At 45.0% G+C, this 21,819-nt stretch overlaps 1 protein-coding gene across 2 annotated transcripts in view; it reads left to right on the top strand.

Annotated features, from left to right (window-relative positions):
- The window catches only part of LOC121573985 (kin of IRRE-like protein 3), a 377,432-nt gene that overhangs the window by 316,650 nt on the left and 38,963 nt on the right, over positions 1-21,819 (top strand). Inside the window, exons 7-8 of one of the 2 annotated variants that reach the window (XM_041886424.2) lie at positions 17,187-17,335; positions 17,792-17,919. In XM_041886424.2, coding sequence (XP_041742358.1) covers positions 17,187-17,335; positions 17,792-17,919 — 277 coding nt within the window. Of the gene's footprint in view, positions 1-17,186; positions 17,336-17,791; positions 17,929-21,819 lie in introns of both variants that reach the window. The other variant, XM_041886423.2, reaches the window with a different exon arrangement.

Raw genomic sequence — 21,819 nt, 5'->3', positions numbered from 1 at the left:
ATAGTGCCCCAAGGTGGTACTAAATGCTGTCTTCCACTCATCTCCCTCCCGAATACGCACCAGGTTGTACGCGCTCCTGAGATCCAATTTTGTGAAGAAGCGCGCCCTGTGCAATGTCTCCGTCATACTAGCAATCAGAGGTAGTGGATAGCTGTATTTTATTGTGATCTGATTTAGTCCATGGTAGTCAATGCACGGGCGTAAACCACCATCCTTCTTCTTCACAAAAAATACATTTGATGACACAGGGGAAGTGAACGGCCGTATGTATCCCTGTCTCAGAGATTCGGTGACATATGTCTCCATAGCCGCCGTCTTCTCCTGAAAAAGAGGATACACGTCACTCCGGGGAAGCGCAGCGCCTACCTGGAGGTTTCCCCCTGTCGATGGGGTGGTAATTGAGTTGCCTTCTTTTTACAGAAGGCGAGAGCCAAATCGGCATATTCAGGCGGAATGTGCATGGTGGGAACTTGGTTCGGACTTTCCACCGTCGTTGCCCCTACGGAAACACCTACACACCTCCCCAAGCACTGATCAGACCATCCCTTGAGAGCCCTGTGTTGCCATGAAATAGTGGGGTCATGAGAAGCTAACCAGGGAAGCCCCAACACCATGGGAAACGCAGGAGAATCAATCAGATACAAACTAATTATCTCCTCATGCCCCTCCTGCGTTTTCATCCTGAGAGGCGCTGTGACTTCCCTAATCAACCCTGACCCTAAAGGGCGGCTATCTAGGGCATGGATAGGGAAGGGCAAATCGACTGGCACAATAGGAATCCCTAACTTATGGGTAAACTGACGATCGATAAAGTTCCCAGCTGCGCCTGAATCTACTAGCGCCTTATGCTGGGACTGAGGAGAAAACTCGGGAAACACAACATTCATACACATATGCGCAACAGGGAGCTCTGGGTGAGTTGGGTGCCTACTCACCTGGAATGGCTCATTAGTGCGCTGCCTACTGCCTCGACTCCTAGGAGACCCTCCCCAGCACCGACCAGCAGTGTGTCCTCTGCGGCCACAGTTGGTGCAGGGGATGGCCCCTCTCCTGGTCTCCCTCATGGCAGCACCTCCGAGCTCCATAGGGGTAGGCTCGGAAGTGCTGGGGGATGGAATGGACGGCCCCGGATCCGGACGTCCGCGGGTAGCCAACAGGTATCCAGTCGAATCGACATGTCCACCAGTTGGTCCAGGCTTAGGTTGGTGTCCCTGCAGGCCAATTCCCTACGCACGTCCTCCCTCAAGCTACATCGGTAGTGGTCGATGAGGGCCCTCTCATTCCGTCCCGCGTTGGCAGCCAGAGTCCGAAAGTCCAGTGCGAATTTCTGCGCGCTCCTCTTTCCCTGTCTGAGGTTGAATAGACGCTCACCCGCCGCTTTTCCCTCTGGTGGATGATTGAATACCGCCCTAAAGCTGCGGGTGAACTCCGCATAGCTGACAGTAGCGGCGTCTATTCCCCCCCACTCGCCGTTGGCCCACTCCAGCGCTTTACCGGACAGACAGGAGATGAGGGCGGACACGCTCTCGTATCCCGAGGGGACCGGGTGGATGGTTGCCAGGTAGAGTTCTACCTGGAGCAGAAAACCCTGACACCTGGCAGCTGTGCCGTCATAAGCCCTCTGGAGCGAGAGCCGAATCCCACTGGACCCCGGAGGTGAAGCGATGGGTATCGATGATGGTGGTGGTGTAATCGGAGGAGGTATAGGAAGACCTCCTCTCTTCCATCGCTCCATTGTGTTCACCACATGTTCCATGGCGGTGCCGAGAGCCTGGATCATGGCCGCTTGTTGTTGTACGCGTTTGTTACGAACCCCGTGGCTCTAAACATCTAGGGTGGATGGACATGAGACCCGTAACATAAATTCATGTAAATTATAAGTGTGGCAGGGAACAGTGAGAACCAAAAATGACCCAACAACCATGAACTACCGTCAAACACAAAGTGTTTATTTCTGAACACACGGTATGGTTTGGGAAAAAGGGCTGAGCAGGACCCAAGAAATGAAACAATAGTGTAAAACCCCCTAAACTGATCTTGCCTGCCTCAAGAACCGCTAGGCTACTGCTACCATACAAAAATACAGTGGGTGGTCCGCTCAGGTCTAACTAGTGTTTATAGACAGATTTCTTCCTACGGGTAATGTACGCCCAAGGGCATCTAGCTTAAACTCCCCTTTTCCCAGAAACACACAAAGCTACTAAACAGGGTAATCAGCAATTAAATAAGTACAAAGGATACAACAGTATCCACACTCAGGTAAAGAAATATATTCTAATAAAGTTACCTATAGGGTAACCAACAACTTAGTGAGTACACAACACACAGGACACCACCGTGTCCATACTCACATATGGAAAAAGTCTCTCTTTCTCAACAAACACAAGACTGGTTTTTATACAATGGGCTGTGTGATTGAACAAACGAGTAACAGGTGGTGCTATTCACAGGAATGTTCACTGATTGGTCCAATCAGCAGACACCTCAACGACCACCAATCAGGAACATACAGGACACCTGTGATTAGGGCAGAAGGAGAGAAACACACAAAAACACAGGATACCTGTATCCGTAACACTCCCACCCTTAAAAGAGCAAACCAAAATGGTTTGCGACACACGTACTATCACAACACCCAAAATTCAATAATCATCCTGCCAGGATAACAAAAAAAAACCTAGATCATTACACACGAGACAAAGCATCTGCCAACACATTATCCAACCCCTTTTCGCAGAGGAATGGCCTCTGGGTACCTGGTGGCCACACACATAATTGTCAACATAAACTGGTTACCAGATTTTGTTTTTGGTAATGGTCCAACACAATCAACCATCACATGTTCGAAGGGTTCACCTATGGCCGGTATGGGACAAAGAGGCGCGGGGGAAATAACCTGGTTCGGTTTCCCAACTACTTGACAGATGTGGCAAGTCCGACAGAACTGAGCCACATCTTGTTTTAAGCCAGGCCAAAAGAAATGTCGCAAAACACGATCATAAGTCTTGGTGACTCCCAGATGTCCGGACCACTGGTGATCATGAGCGAGGATAAAACATTTTGTCGAAAGGCTGTAGGAATCACTATTTGGTAAACAGCATTCCAATCTCCGCCAGCGTCAACATGGGATGTCCATTTACGCATGAGGAGATTACCATCAATGAAGTATGCCATGTTTTTCTTCTTTAGCTCGTCCTCTGAGACAACACTAGAAAAACATTTAGCCAGGCTAATGTCAACCTGTTGGTTAGCGATCAGCTGCTCACGAGTAACTGGTAACTGTATTGCCTCAGCAACAAGTTCCACATCCTTCTTCCTTTCTCTGGACTGTTGGTCAGACTGCACCAGCTTACCAGAGGTAGCACCCGAACTATCCTCTGGGTCACACTCTCTGAATAGAATCGTGTCTGACAAATCTATCACTTCACCCACTTGTCGTGCTTGAGCACGTGTGACAGCACAAGCGGGGAACACATCTGGATAACCCTGTGCCAGCTCCTCGGAGAGAGACTGGTCACTTTTATCCAATACCTCCAATATGGGTATTACCTTTCCTCCGGCAATATCGATGCCCATTATAAATGTCACACCTTTTACTGGCAACATAGGACGTACGCCAACTCTGAACAATCCACTGACTAACTCAGAGTGTACGTTCACAAAGTGCAATGGCACTGGGACGAAACCCATTTCAATTCCTTGTACTAACACACTGGAACCACAATATGTATTACTGGACAAGGGCAACACATCAGCGAGTATGAACGACTGCGCCGCACCAGTATCTCTGAGGATTCTAACTGGACGCTGAGACGCTTCGTCATCTGATATAGAAACAAACCCCTCAAAAATGAACGGTTCATAACTGTGATCTGGGACAGGGCCTTTCAAACCACATTCACTATGAGGCCTCTGTCTTGATTCCGGCCTTACAACCGTACGAATCAGCCCAACACCCGTTGGCGGCCTGGCGTGCTGAGGCATCCCCGGTTTGCGTTTTAGCAGAAAGCAATCATTAACCATATGTCCCACCTTATGACAATAGAAACAGTGACGCACATCTTTTGGGCGTGCTGGATGTACTGCTGGTCGACTAGGACTAAAAGTTAGCAACTCCGCAGCCCTGCTCTCCGTACGAGCCGAAAACACGCTCTTATGCGTCAACACAAACTCGTCTGCCAATACAGACGCTTCCGACAGTGAGGATACTTTCTGTTCGTTCAGATAAACTACAATGCGTTCCGGTAAGCAATTTTTAAACTCTTCTAACAAGATTAACTCCCGTAGAGAGTTAAAATCAGTTACCTTACTAGCACTGTGCCATTTGTCAAACAGATTTCCTTTGTCTCTAGCAAACTCCACATAAGTCTGAGTAGGAGACTTTTTATGAGACCTAAATCTTTGTCGATATGCCTCAGGAACAAGCTCATAGGCACGAAGAACAGTAGCTTTGACCACTTCATAATTCAAACTGTCTTCAAGAGGTAGCGCTGCCAGAACCTCTTGGGCTTTACCTGTTAGTTTACACTGAAGTAATAGGCACCATACCTCGTCGGGCCATTTCAATGCTACCGCTATACGTTCAAACACACTGAAATAGGAATCAACCTCTGACTCCCTGAACACAGGTACCAAGGTGATCTGCCTACTAATATCAAACGTAGCAGATGACACAGCTGGTGAGGATGGCTCACTAGCAGGCATAGTATTAGCAGAGACTAACCTCGCTGTTTCTGCCTCTAGTTCCATTTTACGCACCTCCAGTTCCATCTTACGCATCTCCATTTCCATCTTACGCGTCTCCAGTTCTGCCTCTAGCTTACGCGTCTCCTGTTCTGCCTCTAGCTTATGCGTCTCCTGTTCTGCCTCTAGCTTACGCGTCTCCTGTTCTGCCTCTAGCTTACGCGTCTCCTGTTCTGCCTCTAGCTTACGCGTCTCCTGTTCTGCCTCTAGCTTACGCGTCTCCTGTTCTGCCTCTAGCTTACGCATCTCCAGCTTGTCTTGCCTGATTTGTGCCCGCTCTTCCGCCTCCATTTGGAGCCGTGTCGAGCGGACATCGATCCTGGCATCACTGTCAGTCAGTGGGGAGAGTGGGTCATAACGGGGCAATGTGGCTGGAGCCTTAGCCTCGTCCTCAGACACTGATGGGCTTACAGGAACAGCAACCACATCCCCTACAGGAGCAGCAGACTCAGGCGGCGGTAACTCAAGCACTCGCTCGTTTAACAATATCGCTAGCACTACTTCCCTAACTTCTGCTTTCACTAAACCCCTCGGTATGGGTACAGAAAAGTGGTCAGCCAAAGCCTGTAGATCCACTCTACGGCAATTATCAAAAACCTCCCACGTAGGGTTTTCCAAAAATGCCTCCAACTCAAAAGTAGCCATCCTACTAGCAACACGAGCCGTCGACTACTGAACACACAAAAAAACAGGTAGTTACAGCTGCCAAGCTCAACACTGAACCAGACACTGACTAATTTACATGAGTAGCATGGGATAGATAGGATCCCGGACTGAGCCCCCACTTTATGTTACGAACCCCGTGGCTCTAAACATCTAGGGTGGATGGACATGAGACCCGTAACATAAATTCATGTAAATTATAAGTGTGGCAGGGAACAGTGAGAACCAAAAATGACCCAACAACCATGAACTACCGTCAAACACAAAGTGTTTATTTCTGAACACACGGTATGGTTTGGGAAAAAGGGGCTGAGCAGGACCCAAGAAATGAAACAATAGTGTAAAACCCCTAAACTGATCTTGCCTGCCTCAAGAACCGCTAGGCTACTGCTACCATACAAAAATACAGTGGGTGGTCCGCTCAGGTCTAACTAGTGTTTATAGACAGATTTCTTCCTACGGGTAATGTACGCCCAAGGGCATCTAGCTTAAACTCCCCTTTTCCCAGAAACACACAAAGCTACTAAACAGGGTAATCAGCAATTAAATAAGTACACAGGATACAACAGTATCCACACTCAGGTAAAGAAATATATTCTAATAAAGTTACCTATAGGGTAACCAACAACTTAGTGAGTACACAACACACAGGACACCACCGTGTCCATACTCACATATGGAAAAAGTCTCTCTTTCTCAACAAACACAAGACTGGTTTTTATACAATGGGCTGTGTGATTGAACAAACGAGTAACAGGTGGTGCTATTCACAGGAATGTTCACTGATTGGTCCAATCAGCAGACACCTCAACGACCACCAATCAGGAACATACAGGACACCTGTGATTAGGGCAGAAGGAGAGAAACACACAAAAACACAGGATACCTGTATCCGTAACAGCGTTCTTCCATTGATCCGGCTGGCACCGCTGCTCCTGCTGACTCCATGTCGTAGGTGTGTGATTCTGTCAAAGGCGTCAGTGAATTGCAGTGGGCGAAGTCAAACGCAGGACACAGAGCTGATCCGAAAACGTACTTTACTTGAAAGTAAACTGAATACAAACAATCTCCACACAGGGAGGAAATAACCCGCACACTAACGACTGCCGATCACGAATACAATCACACACAACACACAGCGTAAGACAGAGGGTTAAATAGGGAAGACAATACAACATAATGGGAAACAGGTGTACACAATCAAGACAGAACAAGTCGAACACAGAAACATAGATTGGTAGCAGCTAGTACTCCGGTGACGACGAACGCCGAAGCCTGCCCGAGCAAGGAGGAGGGGCAGCCTCGGCTGAATCCGTGACAACACCCCTGTTAAAATGCCAGGTTTTTGTGATGTAAAAGAATGAGACAAAGATAAATCATGTCAGAACTTTTTCCACTGTTAATGTGACCTATAATGTGAACAATTCAATTGAAAAACAAACAAATCCTCGTGGGGGAAAAATGAAAAATAAAAACCTTACAATAACCTGGTTGCATAAGTGTGCACACCCTCTTATAACTGGGGATGTGGCTGTGTTCAGAATTAACCAATCACATTCATACTCATGTTAAATAGAAGTCATTACACACCTGCCATCATTTCAGGTGATTCTGATTAAGCACAAATAAAGTTCAGCTGTTCTAGTAGGATTTTCCTGACATTTTCTTAGTTCCATGATGTTATGGAAGTGTAGGCTGGCGTTCCGTCAATACATTCCCTCTAACAGGCACAGGTTTGGAGAACAAGTTCTTTGTTGTGTGTGATGTATAAACAGGATTTGTCAAGGACATTATAGTCTACACAGGGTCCAACACTGACATCCAACATTCGTGATAATGACCATTCTGGCTCCTCATCTCGGGAAGGGCCACACTTTGTAAGTGGACAGTTGGCTTAGCAGTCCCACACTCTTCCAGCATCTGCTCTCTACTCCTCTGGTTGTGTCCCAAATGGCACCCTATTTCCTATTTAATGCACTACTTATGACCAAGGCCCACAAGGAAACCCATAGGGCTCTGGTCAAAAGTAGAGCACTAAAACAGGGAATAGGGTGCAATTTCTATCCCATCTGGACAAGAGGAATACCTATGTAAGAATAGGTGTAGAATGCTGTTCATTGACTATAGCTCAGCATTCAACACCATAGTAACCTCCAAGCTCATCATTAAGCTTGAGGCCTTGGGTCTGAACCTTGCCCTGTGCAACTGGGTCCTGGACTTCCTGACGGGCCACCCCCAGGTGGAAACACCTCCACTTCGCTGATCCTCAACACTGAGGCCCCACAAGGGTGCATGCTCAGCCCCCTCCTGTACTCCCTGTTCACCCATGACTGTGTGGCCAAACACGCCTCCAACTCAATCATCAAGTTTGCAGACGACACAACAGTAGTAGGCTTGATTACCAACAATGACGAGACCTCCTACAGGGAGGAGGTGAGGGCTCTGGGAGTGTGGTGCCAGGAAAATAACCTCTCACTCAACGTCAACGAAACAAAGGAGATGATCGTGGACTTCAGGAAACATCGACGGGACCGCAGTGGAGAAGATGGAAAGCTTCAAGTTCCTTGGCGTACACATCACTGACAAACTGAAATGGTCCACCCACGCAAACAGTGTGGTGAAGAAGGTGCAACAGAGCCTCTTCTACCTCAGGAGGCTAAAGAAATGTGGCTTGGCACCTAAAACCCTCACAAACTTTTACAGATGCACAATTGAGAGCATGCTATCGGGCTGTGTCACCGCCTGGTACGGCAACTGCACCGCCCGCAACCGCAGGGCCAAAAAGATAATCAAGGTTTCATCACCTGGCTCTTAGGAAACTAGCTCTGCGGTATTTAGTTTTTTTATGTATTATTTTTTAAATTATTAGCTCAGAAAGTGTTTTGTATCATTACATACAGCCGGGAAAAACTATTGGATATCAGAGCGGCGGTAACTCACCAGCATTACGACCAGGAATACGACTTTCCCGAAGCAGATCCTTTGTTTGCTCTCCCCAGGGCAATTGAACTGATTCCAGCGGCTGACCCAAAACATCGCCGGCGGAGGAGAGGCACTCGGAGCGGCCTGCTGGTTCGACTTAGGAGGCGAGCACACCACCCACTGCTTCCAAGTACACTATTCGCTAATGTTCAATCTCTGGTTAACAAGGTCGACGTCCTCCGGGCAAGGATTTCTTTCCAAAGAGACATCACGGCCTATAACATAATTTGTTTCACGGAAACATGGCTCTCTGGGGATATTCTGTCAAAATCGGTCCGCCAGATGGGTTCTCAGTTCATCGCGCAGACAATAATAAATATCTCTCCGTGAAGCAGAAGGGCGGAGGTGTGTGTTTCATGATTAACGACTCATGGTGTAATTGTAGTAACATACAGGTCCTTTTGTTCACCCGACCTAGAATACCTCACAATGAAATGCAGACCGTATTATCTCCCAAGAGAAGGTGGAAAGCTTCAAGTTCCTTGGCGTACACATCGCTGACAAACTGAAAATGGCCTCAGGAGGCTGAAGAAATTTGACTTGGCACCTAAAACCCTCACATTTTACAGATGCACAATTGAGAGCATCCTGTCGGGCTGTATCACAGCCTGGTACGGCAGCTGCATCGCCCGCAACCGCAGGACGCAACCGCAGGACGCAACCGCAGGACGCAACCGCAGGACGCAACCGCAGGACGCAACCGCAGGACTCTCCAGAGGGTGGTGCGGTCTGCCGAACGCATTACCGGGGGCAAACTACCCGCCCTCCAAGACACCTACAGCACTCGATGTCACAGGAAGGCCAAAAAGATCATCAAGGACGTCAACCACCCGAGCCACTGCCTGTTCACCCCGCTATCATCCAGAAGGCAAGGTCAGTACAGGTGCATCAAAGCTGGGACCGAGATAATGAAAAACAGCTTCTATCTCAAGGCCATCAGACTGTTAAATAGCCATCACTAGCACATTAGAGGCTGCTGCTGCCTATTGAAATCACTGGCCACTTTAAGAAATGGAACACTAGTCACTTTAATAATGTTTACATATCTTGCACTACTCATCTCATATGTATATACTGTATTCTATTCTATAGTATTCTACTGTCATTGCTTGTCCATATATGTATATATTCTTAAATTCCATTCCTTACTAGATTTGTGTGTATTGGGTATACAGTGGGGGAAAAAATTATTTAGTCAGCCACCAATTGTGCAAGTTCTCCCACTTAAAAAGATGAGAGAGGCCTGTAATTTTCATCATAGGTACACGTCAACTATGACAAACAAAATTAGATGTTTTTTCTCCAGAAAATCACATTTTAGGATTTTTAATGAATTTATTTGCAAATTATGGTGGAAAATAAGTATTTGGTCACCTACAAACAAGCAAGATTTCTGGCTCTCACAGACCTGTAACTTCTTCTTTAAGAGGCTCCTCTGTCCTCCACTCGTTACCTGTATTAATGGCACCTGTTTGAACTTGTTATCAGTATAAAAGACACCTGTCCACAACCTCAAACAGTCACACTCCAAACTCCACTATGGCCAAGACCAAAGAGCTGTCAAAGGACACCAGAAACAAAATTGTAGACCTGCACCAGGCTGGGAAGACTGAATCTGCAATAGGTAAGCAGCTTGGTTTGAAGAAATCAACTGTGGGAGCAATTATTAGGAAATGGAAGACATACAAGACCACTGATAATCTCCCTCGATCTGGGGCTCCACGCAAGATCTCACCCCGTGGGGTCAAAATGATCACAAGAACGGTGAGCAAAAATCCCAGAACCACACGGGGGACCTAGTGAATGACCTGCAGAGAGCTGGGACCAAAGTAACAAAGCCTACCATCAGTAACACACTACGCCGCCAGGGACTCAAATCCTGCAGTGCCAGACGTGTCCCCCTGCTTAAGCCAGTACATGTCCAGGCCCGTCTGAAGTTTGCTAGAGTGCATTTGGATGATCCAGAAGAGGATTGGGAGAATGTCATATGGTCAGATGAAACCAAAATATAACTTTTTGGTAAAAACTCAACTCGTCGTGTTTGGAGGACAAAGAATGCTGAGTTGCATCCAAAGAACACTATGCCTACTGTGAAGCATGGGGGTGGAAACATCATGCTTTGGGGGCTGTTTTTCTGCAAAGGGACCAGGACGACTGATCCGTGTAAAGGAAAGAATGAATGGGGCCATGTATCGTGAGATTTTGAGTGAAAACCTCCTTCCATCAGCAAGGGCATTGAAGATGAAACGTGGCTGGGTCTTTCAGCATGACAATGATCCCAAACACACCGCCCGGGCAACGAAGGAGTGGCTTCGTAAGAAGCATTTCAAGGTCCTGGAGTGGCCTAGCCAGTCTCCAGATATCAACCCCATAGAAAATCTTTAGAGGGAGTTGAAAGTCTGTGTTTGTCAGCGACAGCCCCAAAACATCACTGCTCTAGAGGAGATCTGCATGGAGGAATGGGCCAAAATACCAGCAACAGTGTGTGAAAACCTTGTGAAGACTTACAGAAAACGTTTGACCTGTGTCATTGCCAAAAAGGGTATATAACAAAGTATTGAGAAACTTTTGTTATTGACCAAATACTTATTTTCCACCATAATTTGCAAATAAATTCATAAAAAATCCTACAATGTGATTTTCTGGATTTTTTTTTCTCATTTTGTCTGTCATAGTTGACGTGTACCTATGATGAAAATTACAGGCCTCTCTCATCTTTTTAAGTGGGAGAACTTGCACAATTGGTGGCTGACTAAAAACTTTTTTTCCCCACTGTATGTTGTGAAATTGTTAGATATTACTTGTTAGATATTACTGCACTGTCGGAGCTAGAAGCACAAGCATTTCCCTACACCCACAATAACATCTGCTAAACACGTGTATGTGACAAATAAAATTTGATTTGAATTTGGGACACAACACTCCTCTCTATTCCCTTTAAAGCTGCATACAGACAGGCTCGTTTCTTGCTGCCTTCTTAATGCCCTCTTATTAAGCCCTATTTGCATGGGATTAGTTTTACTGGGGGAGATAGGGTTATGTAATTATGTGCATGAGCACAAATCTCCAAATCCGTAATTTAAGTCCTGTCCGAATCTGCCATGTAGGTCATTTTTACATAACAGGAGAGTAATAATTCCAGCTGAAAAAAATGACAGATTTTCCACTAACTCCAAGGTCCTCTGATAATACCAGTCCCGTTTGTAATGAATATTCTGGGAGAAAAAGGTGTAGATTCACGCGCAGAGCGTGGCAGGTGTTTATTTCACCTTCGCAGAAGGCAGGAATCGTGGTCACAGGCAGGCAATGGTCATACACAGGTAGGCAAATAGGCAGGAGAATCAAAAACTAGGACTGAAGGCTATAACTGGTTCTCACAAACGAGCTAGGAAAAGGCTTAGTAGAGTCAAAACGAACAATACCTCACAAGGCACAAACAAAATTAACTGAACTAAACAAGGAGCTGATGAGACCAGGTGAGTAACTAACACAGGTGAAATCAAAGAACAAAAATGATAGACAGGGCTACATTCAAGAACACAAAGAAGCAGGGCTACGTTCAAGGACACAAGGCTGACTAAGAAAATAAATACAGAACCTTACACCATGCAAATCAACTTCCCTGTATTTTGAGAAAAATGTCTGAGTTTAACAGCTGTTGCTCGTGGTTTGAGCAGGAAAGCAATTACTGATTCGATAAATTGATGCGCTGCGCACAGCCAATATATTTTTTATTTTTTATTTTATTTATTTCACCTTTATTTAACCAGGTTAGCCAGTTGAGAACAAGTTCTCATTTACAACTGCGACCTGGCCAAGATAAAGCAAAGCAGTGCGATAAAAACAACAACACAGAGTTACGTATGGGGTAAACAAAACATAAAGTCAAAAATACAACAGAAAATATATATACAGTGTGTGCGAATGTAGTACATTTTGGAGGTAAGGCAATAAATAGGCCATAGTGCAAAATAGTTACAATTTCTTATTAATACTGGAATGATAGAGGTGCAAAAGATGATGTGCAAATTGAGATACTGGGGTGCAAATTAGCAAAATAAATAACAATATGGGGATGAGGTAGTTGGATGGGCTAATTTCAGAATGGCTGTGTGCAGGTGCAGTGATCGGTAAGCTGCTCTGACAACTGACGCTTAAAGTTCGTGAGGGAGATAAGAGTTTCCAGCTTCAGAGATTTTTGCAGTTCGTTCCAGTCATTGGCAGCAGAGAACTGGAAGGAATGGCGGCCAAAGGAGGTGTTGGCTTTGGGGATGACCAGTGAGATATACCTGCTGGAGCGCAGACTACGGGTGGGTGTTGCTATGGTGACCAGTGAGCTAAGATAAGACGGGGATTTGCCTAGCAGTGATTTATAGATGACCTGGAGCCAGTGGGTTTGGCGACGAATATGTAGTGAGGGCCAGCCAACAAAGCGTACAGGTCACAATGGTGTGTAGTATATGGGGCTTTGGTGACAAAACGGATGGCACTGTGATAGACTACATCCAATTTGCTGAGTAGAGTGTTGGAGGCTATTTTGTAAATGACATCGCCGAAGTCAAGGAACGGTAGGATAGTCAGTTTTATGAGGGCATATTTGGCAGCATGAGTGACGGAGGCTTTGTTGCGAAATAGGAAGCCAATTCTAGATCTAACTTTTGATTGGAGATGCTTAATGTGAGTCTGGAAGGAGAGTTTACAGTCTAACCAGACAACCAGACACCTTGTAGTTGTCCACATTCTCTAGGTCAGACCCGTCGAGAGTAGTGATTCTAGTCGGGTGGGCGGGTGCAAGCAGCGTTCGGTTGAAGAGCATGCATTTAGTTTTACTTGTGTTTAAGAGCAGTTGGAGGCTATGGAAGGAGTGTTGTATGGCGTTGAAGCTCGTTTGGAGGTTTGTTAACACAGTGTCCAATGAAGGGCCAGATGTATACAAAATGGTGTCGTCCGCATAGAGGTGGATCCGAGTGTCACCAGCAGCAAGAGCGACATCATTGATATACACAGAGAATAGAGTCGGCCCGAGAATTGAACCCTGTGGCACCCCCATAAAGACTGCCAGAGGTCCAGACAACAGGCCCTCCGATTTGACACATTGAACTCTATCTGAGAAGTAGTTGGTGAACCAGGCGAGGCAGTCATTTGAGAAACCAAGGCTATTTAGTCTGCCAATAAGAATGCGGTGGTTGACAGAGTCGAAATCCAAATATTATTGCGACACTATACGTTGCAAAGTTTTGCTTGCAAATAAAAGTATGCTTCCTATCCCCACGGGGGTTTCTGGTATTGGTGTCGCTGCTGCTGTTGTTTTTGTCTCAGGGCAATTTGTGGTTTTGAAGCAAATTCGTATCTCTGGTTTCCTCATTTGTCACTTCTGAGGTGTCTGAGGAGAAAGACTCAATTGTGCAGATTTAGCTCGGCTTGTCAGCTGTTTGATGAGAACATGTGGGTGATTCCAACACAAACCGCTCTGTATGTGTGTATCGACATTAACTCATTTGATTGTTGTTGTTTTATGCAACAGAGGTCCTCTGGGAGGAGTGTGTGTGTGTGTGCATACGTGCGTGTGTCTGTGTGCGTGCGCGACACCCTGCATTCGAATTTGACAGCAGAAGATCATAGACAACATGAATAGCGCTTCAAAAACTCAAAAAACCTAAATGGATTCCTTCGTGGATACAGTTATGTGGGGTTACATGTTCAAAAGCAGTGCTCATATATACGATTGTTAATGAATAATTCAGAAGTGACTGGGAAAGGATAGGCGTCAGACATGTAGCTCTGTTCTCTTCTGAATCAGACATTCAGAGGCTTGAGAGAGAGCAGAGAGAAAGGCTCATTCGAATTTAGAAGGGATGTTGAAGAAACATTGACACCAGACAGTATCATCCTTTTGGAATTTGTCCTTGCCATCTTCAAATTGTGTTTTTTGAGTGCCATGGTAAGGCAGTCAAATATTTTCTTACTCAAAGGCGATTTGGTTTACTTTGATCCCCTTCAATGTGGTCACGATCCCCTTCAACATTGTGATGAAATGTCTTTGGCAAAATGGGAGACTGTCATATGGCATCTGGTGTCTGTCATCTTGCATCGCTTCTGTGGGATCGTCCCAAATGGCACCCTAACCTATCCCCTGTATAGTGCATTACTTTTGACCAGGGCCCATAGGGAAACCTATCGGGCTCTTGTCAAATGTTGTGCACTGTATTGGGAATAAGGTGTCATTTGAGTCGCAACCTGTGTACACCCGATCTACAGGTAACTGCCTAAATAATGAAAACACTTGAGTAAATGAGGGATACAAAGTATATTTAAGGCAGGTGCTTCCACACAGGTGTGGTTCTTGAGTTAATTAAGCAATTAATGTCCCATCATGCTTTGGGTCATGTATAAAAATGCTGGGCAGGCCATTATTTTGGCTACCATGGCTAAGCCCCCATAGGATGACAATTGCCTCATCCACAGGGCACTAGTGATCACTGAATTGCTTGATGAGCGTGAAAACAATGTAAACCATATGCCATGGCCGTCTCAGTCACCAGATCGCAACCCAATTGAACTTTTATGGGAGATTCTGGAGCTGTGCCTGAGACAGCGTTTTCAACCACCAAATGATGGAATTTCTCATGGAAGAATGGTGTCACATGCCTCCAATAGAATTCCAGACACGGTGCATTGAAGCTGTCGAATCCCTCCAACAGAGTTCTATACCAAGGTGCATGGAAGCTGTTCTGGCTCATGGTGGCCCAATGCTCTATTAAGAGAGTTTATGTTGGTGTTTACTTTCTTTTGGCAGTTACCTGTATTTTTGTTTTGAAAGCTAGATGAAACTTTTAAATGAACATTCCACAATTGAGAAATGTTTCTGGAAGGGAATGTCAATGCGGGCCTGGATGGTGCATCGAAAGTGAATAGCGTGTTCTACTACAGTACATGTAGGCCGCTTCCCAAATTGCACCCTATTCCATATGTAGTGTGCTACATTTGACCATGGACCATAAGGTTCTGGTCAAAAGTAATGCACTATATAGGGAATAGGGTGCCATTTGGGACATAGTCGTAGAGTTACAACAATTGAACATCGTGGGGAAATGAAAACAGAACTTTTATTGATTGCATGTATTTGGTTTTGACAAGAATTCTAGGATACTGTATGTCTGTGCTGTCTTTATTCACAAAAAAAAAAATCTCATTATCTAAATTCTGACATCTATAACCAGGTCATATTTTCTACAAAAGCATTACACAGAACAAACAGTGCATTGTTAAAAAACGACAACACATTTTATATTCAAATATGTTCGGCCTAGTTAATTATGCATGATTCGTCGCTCTTTTCACTCAGAATCCTAATGTTATGTTTTGTCCCGATATATAGCCTAGCCTACATAATCGTTCATCGCATTTATTCAAAACTGGGTCCTGTGTATTTCTCCCTTAAACTTTTTCCCCTTCTGTCATTGTAAACAATAGTTTGTTTGTTCAGGTGCTTGATCTACCTATTACTGGCACTGCGGTGAGATATGCATGTGCCGGGCAAGGTCCTTGACACAGCCAATTTATTTATACTTCAATATAATGACTTTGGCATCAAAGCGTGTGAACGACAGAGACAAAATGAGAAAACCTATATATTCTAAAGCCCCCACCCCCTCCACGAGTACTCCTTCCTTTGTTGACAACAAGCAGCATGTGAATATGCTCAAATGAAGAAGAGATAAAAGCAATGCACCGAAACAACACAAAAGCCACCTTTTCTTTTGTTGTTTCACTATGCTTGGTGAAGCGTAGAACAACAGAGTAAATTGCCCTCGAATGCAACACATTTTCACTGGCTGAGTCCCAAATGGCACGCCATTCCCTATGTGCCCTGGTCAAAGGTAGTGCACTATGCAGGGAATAGTGTGCCATTTGGGACGCATCACTGGTCTTTGATGTCCACCTCCAAACGGGCTACTGATTGGATTTCATAGCCCACATTGTCTTCCCTCTTCCCAGTTGTAACCGCTCTGGGCTGAAGTGTCCCCTAAGTACAAATCTATGATCAGCTTCCCCTGCCCCTTCCCCAATCCTAACCGTCTATGAATTTAAGAGTGGTTACATTTCTCCAGCCCCATACCTCAGCTTTTTACCGGGAGGGGGGGGGTCCTTTGTTATTGTTTCTTCTGTGGATTTCCCCTTTAAGGGTAGGATTGGGGGAGGGAAAGCTGATCCTAGATCTGTACCTAGGGTAAACTTCCTGCCAGAGTGGTCACAACTGGGAAGACAGTAACGTTGACCATAGATGTTGAAAAGGTCAGCATCTACAGTATGGGCAACTTCACCATCTTCCCTGAAGATGAGGTATGCTGCTGGATAAATGTAACCACTCTTAAATTCATAGTCAGAGCTATGGATGCAAGGACTGACCATCCATAATATCAACATTATAGTTTGAACCATGTTTGGAGGCTATACAGTGTTTGTTAACAAACATTGTGTATTTTGGGTTCAGATGGGGTACAAATCTCATGAGGCATTTATAAGTTATGTTCTTCAAGAATCAATGGGTACATACAGTATCATTAATTTATAAATCCAAAAATGGATGTAGCAACAGCAGATTGCCCCTTTAACCATAAGTGGGGGTAATCCAAAACCGACCCAAGATCAGCGTCCAGAGGCAGCTTTAGGTACAGATGTAGGATCAGCTTCCCCTTCCCTAATCCTAATTAACCATTAGTGGGGAAAATGCAAAACTGACCCAAGATCAGCATCTAGGTCTAACTTCAACCTACTCTGTTGTGACTCATATTCAGATGGGCCAAAGGGGGCAGCATCATCAGGCAGGTATCAGGTGACACCTATGAGGTCATCGTGGACCACTCGTTCTTCACAGAGCCCGTCTCCTGTGAGGTCACCAATGCCCTGGGCAGCACCAACATCAGCAGGAACGTGGATGTCTACTGTGAGTAGTAGTCCGCAAGCAACACGTGCACGCACGCACGCACGCACGCACACTACTGTGGGTAGTCCGCAAGCAAACAGACTCAGGAACCCAAACTAGCTAGCTACAGGCTGTAGGAATCACATCTACCTCTACATGGATAGTCCCAAATAGATTTGTAGATGTTAAACTAACTGTCAACGACATTTCAACTAACTATCCACTAACCCTCGCCCTAACCTTAATCCTTACCCTTACCCTAACCCTAAACCTAACCCCAACCTTATCCTTTCCCTCATGCTAATCATAAACTCAACGCTAGCCCTAACCTTAACCCTTACCCTAACTCCAGCAAGTTGTTGTGTATCAACAGAGTTGCAATTATTTGTTTGTTGATACTGTAGCTTAAGTATCTGTAGATCATCTATAGGGGACTATCCAAATAAAGTGTAACCATTTCTGTTCCTGTGGTTCCAGTTGGGCCCAGAATGGCTGCTGAGCCACAGTCCCTACAGGTGGACCAGGGATCAGATGCTATCTTCAACTGTGCCTGGACAGGAAACCCCTCCCTCACCATTGTGTGGATGAAACGCGGCTCTGGAGTGGTAGGCATTGTAATCACCATCATCCTTTTTATTATGCTTGTATTGCCAGTTGCTTATTGTGCAAGACCCATTCCCTCTTAACCCTCATACTACCGACTCGGGTCATTTTGACCCCAGAGGCACATCTTTATATCATAGCCCAAGACGTTGTCAATCAACTTGTTGGTAATAAATATAAATCATTGTTTGGTGTTTCTGTATCAATATGGACTTTTAAACAATTATAGTCCTTTATGGTCATTTTGACACCAGCTAAAAACACTTAATTTCGCCTATAGTAATTTGATAGATCTGACCTTTATTTGAATCTAGGTTTCTCTGGATACATAATAACAATTTATCCATACCACCTAAAATTGTACTTTTCTATACCACGTATCGTATGACTGTGTACAAAACCAAAATGATCTTATTTTTGTTCATATAAAAATCTGCCAATGGTATACAAGGCCTGCCAATGGTATAAATACTTGATAGAACTGCAATGCAGAGCTCAGATACACTCTGTGTTTTCTGAAAAGTAGTTATTCTAGGGCATATCTAAAGTATTTATATGAATCCAGGTTTCTTTGGAGACATAATATTAATAAGTTATACATATAATCAGAGGGTGGAGGTGGACCTATTGCAGTGATCTTGACCTGATAGACAGATCACCTGCAGAGATGGAACACCTGGGGTATGACCGTGTACAAAATATAAATTACCTTAGATATATGCTTAGTTGCAGTCATAACAGTTCATGAAAGTCTGTCAGTGTTATTAATACTTGGTAGAACTGTAATACAGAAACCAGCTACTCTCTGAATGTATACATACTGGTGTAGTGGTGTGTATTCTCAGAAAAATAGTTATTCTACTGCAGATTTCCTATAATACCCTCCAATGTTCTATATGTGCAACTTATGTTCCTTTGGTTGCTATAACATTTGGGTTGAAGTGACTGAGGATTTGGACATGCTTTTTGGAGCATCCAGCCATAGGTCCTACCACTCCCATTGTGTCACTAGCAGCGATGCTGGCAGTGGGGTAAGTAAGTAAATAAAGAAAATGAAGCCATACTTTTGGTAATTGTCTCTCAGGATCAATGGATAAATCACTTTTTGTCAATATAATTAAGTATATTTCAAATGTTGGTGTACCGCCCCTTTTTAAATTCAAATGTACTTCAAAATTCTAAAAACTAAATGATACTACAATCAAATGATGGTAAACTGCTTTTTATTATTAGTGTGAATTGTACTTTGGAAAAAAGCTGCATATTATTTAAGGGGAAATTTATATTTTTGTTTGACAGAATATGCAAATTACTGTAATTTTGCTAAGATAATGGTCTGTTTTGGTTATTTTATTTCAGATAACATCATTTACATCTCTAATTACACTGAGTGTACAAAACAATAAGAACACCGGCTCTTTCCATGACATAGACTGACCAGGTGAATCCAGGTGAAAGCTATGATCCCTTATTGATGTCACTTGTTAAATCCACTTCAATCAGTGTAGATGAAGGGGAGAAGACAGGTTAAAGAAGGATTTGAGACAATTGAGACATGGATTTTGATTTTGTATCTGTGCCATTCAAAGGGTGAATGGGAAAGACAAAATATTGAAGTGCCTTTGAATGAGGTGTACGGTTTGAGTGTGTCAAGAACTGCAACACTGCTTTCCCGTGTGTATCAAGAATGGTCCACCACCCAAAGGACATCCAGCCAACTTGACACAACTGTGGGAAGCATTGTAGTCAACATGGGCCATCATCCCTGTGGAACGTTTTCGACACCTTGTAGACTCCATTCCCAGGCGAATTGAGGCTTTTCTGAGGGCAAAAGAGTGTGCAATTCAATATTAGGAAGATGTTCCTAAGGTTTTGTAAACTTAGTGTATGTTTTCATAAGAATTAAGTAGATATTTTGCTATGATTGTTGCTTTTTCCAATACTATCTTCTTGGGGTCAAAATGACCCCAGTTCATAATCCATGGATGTAAAATATGTTGGTAGTATGAGGATTAATGCCAATAAAGTATTATATTATATTCTACAGTGCCTTCGGAAAGTTTTCAGACCCCTTTACTTTTTCCACATTTTGTTAGGTTACAGCCTTATTCTAAAATTGATGAAATTGTTTTTTTTTACTCATCAATCTACACACACAATACCCCATAATGACAAAGCAAAAACTGTTTTTTAGAAATGTTTACTAATGTATTAAAAATAAAAAAAACTGAAATATCATATTTACATAAGTATTCAGACCCTTTACTCAGTACTTTGTTGAAGCACCTTTGGCAGCGATTACAGCTTCGAGTCTTCTTGGGTATGATGCTAAAATCTGGAGCAGGTTTTCATCAAGGATCTCTCTGTACTTTGCTCCGTTCATCTTTGCCTCGATCCTGACAAGTCTCCCAGTAAAACATCCCCACAGCATGACGCTGCCACCACCATGCTTCACCTTAGGGATGGTGCCAGGTTTCCTCCAGATGTGACGCTTGGCATTTAGGCCAAAGAGTTCAATCTTGGTTTCATCAGACCAGAGAATCTTGTTTCTCATGGTCTGAGAGTCTTTAGGTGACTTTTGGCAAACTCCAAGCGGGCTGTGATGTGCTTTTTATTGTGGAGTGGCGTCCGTCTGGCCACTCTACCATAAAGGCCTAATTGGTGGAGTGCTGCAGAGATGGTTGTACTTCTACAAGGTTCTCCCATCTCCACAGAGGAACTAGAGCTCTGTCAGAGTGACCATCGGGTTCTTGGTCATCTCCCTGACCAAGGCCCTTCTCCCCCGATTGCTCAGTTTGGCCGGGCGGCCAGCTCTAGGAAGTGTCTTGGTGTCACTGTGTTCTTGGGGACCTCAATGCTGCAGAAATGTTTTGGTACCCTTCCCCAAATATGTGCGTCAACACAATCCTGTCTCGGAGCTCTACGGACAATTCCTTCGACCTCATGGTTGTTCTTTGCTCTGACATGCACTGTCAACTGTGGGACCTTATATAGACAAGTATGTGCCTTTCCAAATCATGTCCAATCAATTGAATTTACCTGTCACGTTCGAACCAAGGTGCAGCGTGGTATGCGTACATAGTCGTTTATTTTAATAAACACCGACAAAATACCAAAATCCAACAGAACGTGAAGTTCAAGAGGCTAAACATCAAACAAGCCAAACAGAAACAAGATCCCACAACTAAGGTAGACAACATGGCTGCCTAAGTATGATTCCCAATCAGAGACAATGACCGACAGCTGCCTCTGATTGGGAACCACACCCGGCCAACATAGAAATATATAAATTAGATTTCACACCCTGACCAACCCAACTAGAGATCTCAATGTCAGGGCGTGACAGTACCGCCCCCCAAAGGTGCGGACTCCGGCCGCAAAAACCTGACTCATTAGGGGAGGGTCCGGGTGGGCATCTAGCCTCGGTGGCGGCTCCGGCTTCGGACGTGACGTAGGCAGTAAACTCTTCTCCCATCCTGCCTACCCTTTGCACGTCCAGTCCGGTCTGGACCCCGGCGCGATGCTCCCCCTCTCAGTCGTCCCACAATGCACCAAGCCCTGTCTGGACCCTGGTGTGGGAGCCATCGACCCTGGAGAGGGGCTGACGTCTGGTCCCGGCCCAGCAGTCCTCCCGCGATGCACCAAGTCCTGTCTGGACCCTGGTGTGGGAGACCCCGACCCTGGAGAGGGGTTGACGTCTGGCTCCGGCTCGGACCACGGTGGAGCGGATGGCTCCGGCATGGGGGAAGAGTAGACGACCGGACCTGGACTGGGCACTGGTGGAGCGGACTGCTCTGGCACTGGAGTGAAGCAGCTGACCGGAGCTGGACTGGGCACCGGTGGAGTGGACTGCTCTGGCACTGGAGTGGAGCAGATAACCGGAGCTGGAATAGGGACCGGTG

The sequence above is a fragment of the Coregonus clupeaformis genome, chromosome 9 (genome assembly GCF_020615455.1).
Source record: "Coregonus clupeaformis isolate EN_2021a chromosome 9, ASM2061545v1, whole genome shotgun sequence".
Classification (NCBI taxonomy): Eukaryota; Metazoa; Chordata; class Actinopteri; order Salmoniformes; family Salmonidae; genus Coregonus; species Coregonus clupeaformis.
This window is presented reverse-complemented; position numbering and strand designations above follow the sequence as displayed.